Here is a 9,505-nt window from a genome sequence, read left to right on the forward strand (position 1 = left end):
AAAAAAGCACATTTTGCTTGTCAATCGGAAGACAGAGTGCGTATCTTTACATAAAAACAAAATAGAAGGAGAGATGAGAGAGAGAGAGAGAGAGAGAGAGAGAGAAAGAGAAATAATAAAAAGATAAATTGAAAGAGAAGATAGATAAAACTCTTACATTTTCTTCACTATTTGTTGTATATTTTGTTTTTTCATATTCTGGAAAGGAAAGAGAAAAATATAAAATATACCCGTTTTCCTTTTCCCGCTTGCAAATTCTTCAAGAAATATAGTTTTACATTATGTTCTGTAAAGTACTTGATTTAAAAAATGTAGTAACTAGAGAAAGTGAAATCACTCGAGTACATTTTTTCCCAAGGAAAAAACTATTGATTACTTGCGCCGAAACGAAAGAAACGAATTGGTTGAGAAATATGAATCGTCATGACAATGAAAATGAAAAGAAAAATAAAGCTAGAAATAAATATTGTTCGATATTTTTTTTCACTCTTATATTGAATAATTATCTACTATCTCGTTTGTTTTCGGTCCGAAGCAATGCCATGTATATGCATAATTGGTGATAATTGTTCAATAAAAATGCTCAGAATTCGGGTATGACCGCAACGATTCATTTTTTTCATACTGATCGAACATTGAAGATGCAATTATAAATGTATATGTATAATAAGTGAATACTTTTTAGTACAAATTAAAAAAAAAGATTATATACAAACATACTTGCAAACATAAAAAATGTTCTTTCTATGTTCAATTTTCTGAATAAAAAGTAATAACTACATTAATTGATACAAGACACGATACATAAGTACGATTATTACCGAAGGTGAGTGTCTGTTTTAAGTATATTTACGACTTCATAGGTACATGACATGATTGATATTAATTCATTTGGTGACAATTTCAAATATTTTATTGTAAAATAGATTGAAAAAATATTGAGATTTTGTTCTAAAATAAACTATTCTACCATTGTAAATTGAAGCAATGCAATGTAATACGTGTTGAGCGCATTGGAAACGGGTACTTGCGTGATATCTTATTTATTGCATATTATTATTCTAATCTGTCAATAATGAAAAAATGATAAATGGTCGTAATTATTGTTATTTTTCCCTTATTTAATGTTTTAACTGTAGAGCGCACGGCAGATTGAGTCTTCCTGTAAATAAACTAAACTACATCTTAAGAATTGTCATGATTTTTCTTCCTTCTTATGTACCGCATGCAACTGCGTACTCCTAAGCTGAATTTATCACCAATACTCTTTCATTGACATATACTCGATCAAAATAATATTTTAACAGGAAGTACTTGATACCGTCGATCGAAGTAATCGTGTTCTCATCTTTGATTTTTCATTAATCTTCACTTCTCTCTCTCTTTCTACGTAGACAGATAGATATGTTACAAAGTACATATATCAGAATGAAATGATACCAAGCTTTTGCTTTGACGAAATGACGAAATTATTACCTTGTCTTTATGCACACAAATTTTAATACAAAGAACAGATCGCTTAGTAAATTACCTAAGTGCATGCACGAGACGAGAGAATGAGAATATATAATTACATTGTGGTCGCCTTTGCAGGCCTTTATCCTATTTTAGGCATAGCATATTTTTCTATAACAAGTATCTTAATTACGACGTACATACAAGGTAGAATACAAAATATATATGAATAATCTTGCTATAGCAAGAGGAGATAATTCATGTGTAATAGATAGCAAAAATAAATTTACGAGAGCGAGAAGACATAATAATAACGAAAATATATTAGAAAATGTGTGAGAGTGTTACAAGCTTCAATGTATCATATTATTGCACAAATGGATTTTCACTTAATTGTTTTTGTGAAACGATAATATTATAATATAAGGTAATGTTGTTGGATACACCACTTCGACGAAAAGCTACGAAAAAAATAAGTATATAACAAATATATATTATTGAGTATGAATACGTTGAAGCTATATAAAAATATCGTATAATCGTTTGTACATACATCCATTATAAAATAAAATACATAGTAAATTTTGCTTGAAAATTATGCTATATATATTTAAATATGTATAGCTGCAGAATGAAAAAATGTTTTGAGCAATACTAAAAAACAAATTATCATATTATCGAATCTATACCACCTGAAGCACATCAGCAGCTAATATTTTTATTATCTTTCTCTTCCTGATTGTTTCTTTTTTCTTATACATGCATATAGGTAGAAATATTTCAAAACCTATACAATTTTTTTACCCATATTATACTTTTTCTTCTCTATACAATATATGTGTACGTGACTGTATATAATACCATGATGAATGAAAAAAAAATTAACAAAACTCATATATAAAAATCGTCGCTTTAGAATGAATAAATTTGTTCAAAGAAATAAATATCAACTGGTATATATTTTTTTCACAATAATCAGACAAGATTATTAAATTCACGAGACTGAAAACGCTTTTAGCGAAATTTAGAATTCTTAAATCTATAATTAAGGTTTCAATTATTCAAAGGCAAGAGTTCATGCGAAAATTATTTTATTTCATTTAACTGTAATGAAAAATTAATCATTTCTAGGCATTTGAACGTCCATTTTCGTGATTTTCATATTTAGTTATTTACAAAGTTCTTAATGTTAATATTATTAAATATCGATTAATAATATTAGTATTATTTTTATATATAATATTAATAATACTCATATTGTATAATATTAAATGATAAAAGGAAATAATATGGTAATCCATAATTCGTGAAAAATCTTCATCAGTATGCGATTTGGGATAAATTTTTGGTTCAAAATCGCTTTACATCAATCTGTAGTAGTTTTGGTAGCCCTACTAGCGCTACGCTGCAACGAACATCTAGGTATAAATATATATAATTGAGAAAAGTTTACACTACATTATGTAACTTTTAAAGATGCGAAGCGTCAATATTATCACACTGGTAGCTTTCTTTTTCTTAAATTTTTATTTATATAATAAAATTAACAATAAATCTGTTTTATAAATGTCAATAATTCAGAGAAAAACTATCACATTTTTTATAATTTTTATTATAAATTCATCTCTTTCACTGTATGATCGATTTTTTTCTTTCTTTTTTTTAATAAAATCTATAACAAATCAATAATATAATTATTTCCTCAAATAATGTGGGAAAAAATTTTCAACGACTGTTCAATTCTCATGATAACAATTAACATCTGCTCTTTTTTCATAAACATTTATAATATTAAGTATTGATGATAGTAAATAAAGAAATTGATTGATAGATAATTAATAATTGCATTGGTTTTACAATTGGATTTACATAATATATAATGCTATATTTATAATAAATCTAAGAATATCAATAATCTTATATTTTTCATATTTTCAGTCACTGCACAATTATGATAATACACCGGCGAACGATTGTATTCATTTAGCAAATACCTTGAGAGCGAGCAAAATAGTACGTGTGTGTGTGTGTGTGTGTGTGTGTACTTGAAAATGCACAAATAACAACAGTAAAAGAAAAAAAATTACATAATTATCATTGTAATGGAAATAAATAAATTTAATGGCAACATGACGATGAAAATGATAATGTTCATAGGCATCAAGATGTCATGTCGGAGTATTTGATGTGATGATTGAGTGAACCAGGGCTAGGAGCGGGCGTGAGTACGCCAAGATTAGCGTCGCACTCGAGCCCTTGGGGCTCTTGCTGTTTGATGTAGCCGTGATCTTGAATAGCAGATGGTATCGAATTGTTGGTAACTAAAGTCTGTGAATAATGATAACTTGATTTGTTTTGATCCTGTACTATATTGTGCCTAACGGCCATGTGATTCTTCAGCCCATAAGGCGTTTTGTAGCTTTTACCACAGCCACATTTGAATAACTTATTGCTAGTATTGTTATTAGCGCTACTGTGAAAGTGACTAGAAACATTAGAATGGTTGCGAGCTTGTGAGGCTTTGTTGATTAAATGCTGCTGCAACTTTTGATGCTGCAAATTGGCCACAAGCAGCTTGTCATTTTTGTGTCCATTTTTTGTGTGATACTTGATGCCGTTAACGTTTTTGTAGCGCTTTTTACATCCTGGTACTGGACACGCAAATGGCCTGCTGTCGTCTTTCGTGGTTTGATGTTGCTGCAAATGCTGCTGGTACTGATAGTTGTTTCTGTAATCATTCACAAAATACATCGGATGAGAAAAAATTCAAGCCAAAATTTATAGTTAACATCTATTAGATTTATGCTTTTAACAAGATAATATAAAAAACATCTCGAGTACAAAGAGTCGAGATAGTATCAACTTCATACTAGATATTGCGCATATCTTGGATAGCATAGTGCCAGAATATGTTCAGATACGGAGAGATATCCTCAGTGTCCATATCATATGTGGTGTGGTGCAATATATTTTTTATGTAAAATAATAAGGCTAATGATTCAGTGCAGAAATGAAGAAAGAAAAAAAAGTGATAAAGCAAAATGAAGCATATAAAAAAGTCAGTCTCTCACTTAGCCACTGTAGGATTGTATCTCATGCTGCTCGAAGTGTAATCGTTGTGTTGAAAGTGTTGGCGCTGCTCAACGCTGCGTTCGAAGTTACTTCGAGCCGTTATCCAGGAATCGTTGCTCGCGCAATCCTCGACTTCATCATCTTCTTCTTCGTCGTCGTCATCCTCGTCGTCGCATTCAATCATGTCCTCATCGTCTTCATCGTCATCGTCGTCATCTTCATTGTTGTCAGCGTCATCTTCATCATCGTCACTAGCTCCAGCTGTAGCATTACTGATGCCTAATTGTACAATGATTTACAAAAATTGAAAAAAAAGTATGGGAATTTGGAGTAGCAATGAGGATAGATGATAATAATAAATACAAAAGGCTTGAATAAAATGATCTGACTTGGCATGCAAACACACACACGCGTCAATTGAATTTTTTCATCGTCATTCGTCAATCGTTTGAAAATGTGTGTATATATAATTATATATATAATATATAATATATAGTCGTCGTATATACATAAAAATTGTTGCTTGTTGCATGTAAAAGAGATGGTAATTTGTCACCTATAGAGTTTGTTATTCGTCTATAAAGATAGAAAGATGGATCTATCGATCGATCGGCTTATTTGTATCGTAGAGTCGTCAAGTAGATAAAATTACGTTTCCCGGCGAGATGGCTGCGCGTTAGCAGCTTTGCTATTGGTCCGTTGCAAGCGCGCCGGGGGTTTATTACCTGATGCAGGCACGAGGGTTTTTACCATCCTCTGGGGGGGCTGCTGCTGCTGCTGCTGCTGCGCATGAAGCTGGCTTGGCTGTTGGAGCTGCTGCTGTAGAAGAAGATGCTGCGTCTGTGGTTGCTGAAGCTGCTGCGGATTGCCGAGTGTTCCGGAAGCCGCGTAGCTCGCCGAAGACAAACAGGACGACGTCGAGGAGGAGCCGAGCGAGCTCACCGAGAGGGCCTTGGAGGCTTGCTGAGCCGCCACCGCCGTCAGGGCGTTCTCCCGTCTGGCCGCGTCGGTGAGGAAGCGCAAAACGTAGCTGAGTGGCACGCAGGCTGGCTGTGCCCGCTCCTGGCGCTCCAGCACTTGTGGGTCATTGTCTGCTCCAGCGTGAAATCGATTAAAATTGCATTAATTATCGGGCTGACAGTTTTGTAGCGCTAAGTTGATCGCGAGAGCGCAGAGTGGCGCGCGTGCCGCAGCAGACGAGAGCTCGAGAGCTCGTTGCTGCAGCAGTGGATGACATTTAAGGAGGTTCGATAGCACTTTCAAGGGGCAGGCGGGGCGAGGGGGTCGCCTATGCTTATACACGGGCACGATGTAGTGATACCAACTCATGGGAACAAAATATTATAAGCAAAACAGCATGCAGCGGCCGCACGGCCCTTATAGGCGAAACTGCTTAACTTCTATCTCGCTGAAAAACCCCCTAAACGCACTTAAAAAAAATATGTGACATATGATTTCGATTGGAAATTTCCTCAGCTTTCCGATGATGAAGTCAGATTTTCAAAAATTTTCCATTTTCTACGGAAAATTGTAAAAATAAACTTTTAACATTAAATATCTCAAAAAACGCATTTTTAAGATTTTTCAAAGTAGTCTCAATCGAAAGCTGAGGAAATTTCCCATCGAAATACATATTTTCCATAGAGTACATTTTATTTTTACTAGCTGAAATACAGCGATGAACGTGTAAAAACGCGACATTTCGGCTCGCGTGGCTCAGAATCTCACTTTTTTAGACTTGTTTATTGAGCATTCGGTGTTGTAAAACGAGTCGTTTTTTTTTTCAAAATGATCAATACCTTCTTGGCTTTCTAAAAAATAGTTTTTTTTTCATTTCTTAAGTCTAATTCGTTTGCATAATGCTTTTTTTGTGACATTGTTGTAACTTTCCCCATAAGACCCATGTATAAGACGTCGTTTTTGATTTTTTTTTTCTCGAAAACTAGATTGTAGATCAATCTAAGATTTTAACAGTGCATTCATTTCTTATCAAAGATTGAAATAAAAAAGTTTCAGGCGTTTCTAAAGACATGAAGTTTACTATCGAACCTCCTTATTAAAAGAGACGCTTTTTTTAAGACTGACCAGATGGGTCATTGACTCGCGAGCCGAAACCTCCAATTACGCTTCTATATGCAACACGGTGTTGTAGGCGCGCGAACCTATGCTCTGCGGACGAAACTGATTACGCGTTTGATAGAATACATATTGATAAAGTTATTATCAAGAATCGCTGACGGAAAAACGCGCAAGGGTGGAGAAATGCTCAGGAGCACTTGAAGAGACGATGCTCGATAATCGAATTTAAGCATGACGGATGTATACTCGTAACAGATTAACTCGAATGCCTCCAAGTTACTTGTAAGTGTAATCGCTAACTATTAGAAAAAATCTAGGGCTCAGACCAGCGCGTAGTGATATCGAGTTGTTGATTTTTGGGACGTGTCGCGCATGACCCACGATGCAAAAATGTACATGCGAAAATGTTGGAGAGGTCGATTTAAGCGTCCCGTGTTGTATGCCGTAACATATACGTTACGCTTCGTAGAACGCACATGTAGATACGACTCGAATGGCTCATAAGTATTCATGCAGACGAAATGTAAGCGCGTCGAGCGAAACAACGACGATGGAAATCGTGCATTGGATAAGTAGACGGAGTGAGCGATGTCTCGCGAGAAAGACACTTGCCGGGTCCCTTCGACAATTGACAATTGTCAAGAACTATATTTCGGGGTACTTTTAAAAGCCTCGAGTTCGCGACTTGTGCCACTCGCTGCATACAACATTCAAGAATCGTGTAAAGGGCTCGCGGTTCGACCAGTCAAGACCTGCCGAAGCGTGAAAGAACTGTATAATAATTCGTCACCATGACAACGTGCGGCGGCGATTATCGCCGCCATCGGCTCTTTCTTCCGCTCTTTGGAGGCGAGGCGATGAAAAAACGTGCAAAAAATTGACAATATTATGAATGACAGAGTAAAACGGCTTTCGATAAGTAACGAGCGCGAGTTACACGACTGCGTCAAGGAATGTCAGAGAGTCAAAACTCGCCGCAGTCGCGTGGAAAAATAAACAAAATTGAGAGTACGTTATACGCACGTATGATAGACATACCGATATGAGTCTCTTCGATGTGTTGGATGAGATGACCTAGCGTGCCGAAAGTCAAGCCGCAAGAGTTGAATTTACAGATATTGAGCATGAATACGGCCATGGCAATGCACAAGCGTAAATGCAAGTAATAGTCCAAGTAGGTAGGTGGCCGCCTGTCGCGTCGGGTGTCTGCTCACCGCAGCCGCACGCCAGTCCCGGCTGCTCACGCAGAGACGACAACGACGACGATGCAGGTGTGGGCGCACGAAAGCCTTACACGAACGAGGTGTCGTTTCCTTGGGCCTCGCAGCGCTAAATTAACTTTGTGCGCGAGTGTCAGAGACGGACCACGAGGCTCGGCGTCGGCGTCGACGGCGGCGGCGGCACGGCTCAGGTCGTCGCACGAGCCGGAGCAAGTCGCGCGTCCAAATGCCAAGTGCCACTAACCAATAGGCAAGACCAAATGAAACAGCTAAACAGCGAACACGCTGGCGGCTGGCGCACGATGATCCCACTCACGCACTCACTATAGTAGTCGGTAGTCACTCTCTCTCTCACACGCACACACGCACACGCACTCGCGCACGAGCCACGAGCCACGAGCCACGAGCCGCACGAGCAGCAGCTCCTCGTGTATTTTCAGTCGAGCTTTTCACGAGAGAGTCTAATGCACCCCGTTGCATTGCATATTGGCCAGTCGTAGCTGCAGCAGCCGCGGCGGCATCGGCAACGCTTTATTCTCGTGCAGCTCTGTGCGTCGAGTACACGCACAGGATATAACTTGCACGAGCTTTTTCACGGTGGACTGCGGTGCTGTGTAGAGCAGTAGCGGCGCACGGCTCTGCTTCTCTCTTTCTCGCTCGCAGCAGTACGTAACGCAGTGCGCACACACGCCGAATACACTTACACACTAACACGCTGGCTCGGTTCGCTTCGGCGCTGAGGCTCGGCTCAGTCGTGAGTCGACTCTCGCTCGCGGCCTCTGCAATCAGCCGCGACAACTCTCTGAGCTGCTATTGCTGTGACGGATGGCCGACGCGCCGCCAGCTGCTTATTCTCTGCTCTATATACATATATGTATGCTCTCGCTGCGCTGCTCATGCCTCTTGTATGCCTATAAATATATGTATAGATACAGCTAACATATGCAGTGTACCTGTGTGCTTGCCTCGTAATGCCATGCAGGCCCACGCACCATAATGATGATGTGTCCAGGCTCAGCTGTATACTGCTCATCGCAGCTTGTGCAGCTCGTGGCCAAATAGACATTCAATCAGACTATCCATTTGGGTCAATTTCCATTTGAAATGGGCATTCGTTGCTGTTTTACGGATAAATAAATATAAATCTCGGGCGATGAAACCAGCAACGGAATTATGGATGCCAACTGAGTTGTGAGTTGGGTAATCCATCGTCCTAGCACCCGCTAAAGGCTCTATGGATCAGCTTAAAATCAAGCAGAGAAACTAAGATTCGTGGATTTAAAGACAGATGAGCCTACAGGATCGCTTTTACAGCGACCGATCATCATTATAACTGATTTTATATGGTATGTGAATTGGTCCAATGAAAAAACACAATCAACTTGAGCTTCGAGTCGGATAAGAATATCCCTGCGCGTTTCTATGGGACGTAATCAGGCAATCGGTGACAATCGGAACTCGTGTATCGGCGACTCCGTATCTATCGACTCGATTGTTGGCATATAGATTGTCGGCTGCTTCGGCAACTCCAGCACTATTTTTGACAAACTTGCATCTACACATGAAATATGTATACAGCTACTATTATTTATCATTATTAGTATAAGATTGTGTGCGATGCCTGCGATGTGCGGCAAGATGGATTCGTTCCGTAATTTTTTAATGTCAACTTAGAATTA

General features: G+C 38.1%; 1 protein-coding gene across 1 annotated transcript; it reads right to left on the reverse strand.

Moving 5' to 3' along the window:
* Positions 1-3,317: 3,317 nt before the first annotated feature.
* Positions 3,318-8,523, reverse strand: LOC106653038 (juxtaposed with another zinc finger protein 1-like). Its single transcript, XM_014372262.2, has 4 exons — positions 7,645-8,523; positions 5,253-5,618; positions 4,527-4,806; positions 3,318-4,183 (listed from the first exon to the last, which is right to left on the reverse strand). Exons 1-4 carry the CDS (start codon positions 7,742-7,744, stop codon positions 3,616-3,618), a joined length of 1,314 nt encoding a protein of 437 aa, XP_014227748.1. The 5' UTR covers positions 7,745-8,523; the 3' UTR covers positions 3,318-3,615.
* Positions 8,524-9,505: the final 982 nt, after the last annotated feature.

Source organism: Trichogramma pretiosum, unplaced genomic scaffold (assembly GCF_000599845.2).
Source record: "Trichogramma pretiosum strain Unisexual culture from Peru unplaced genomic scaffold, Tpre_2.0 scaffold8, whole genome shotgun sequence".
NCBI lineage: Eukaryota > Metazoa > Arthropoda > Insecta > Hymenoptera > Trichogrammatidae > Trichogramma > Trichogramma pretiosum.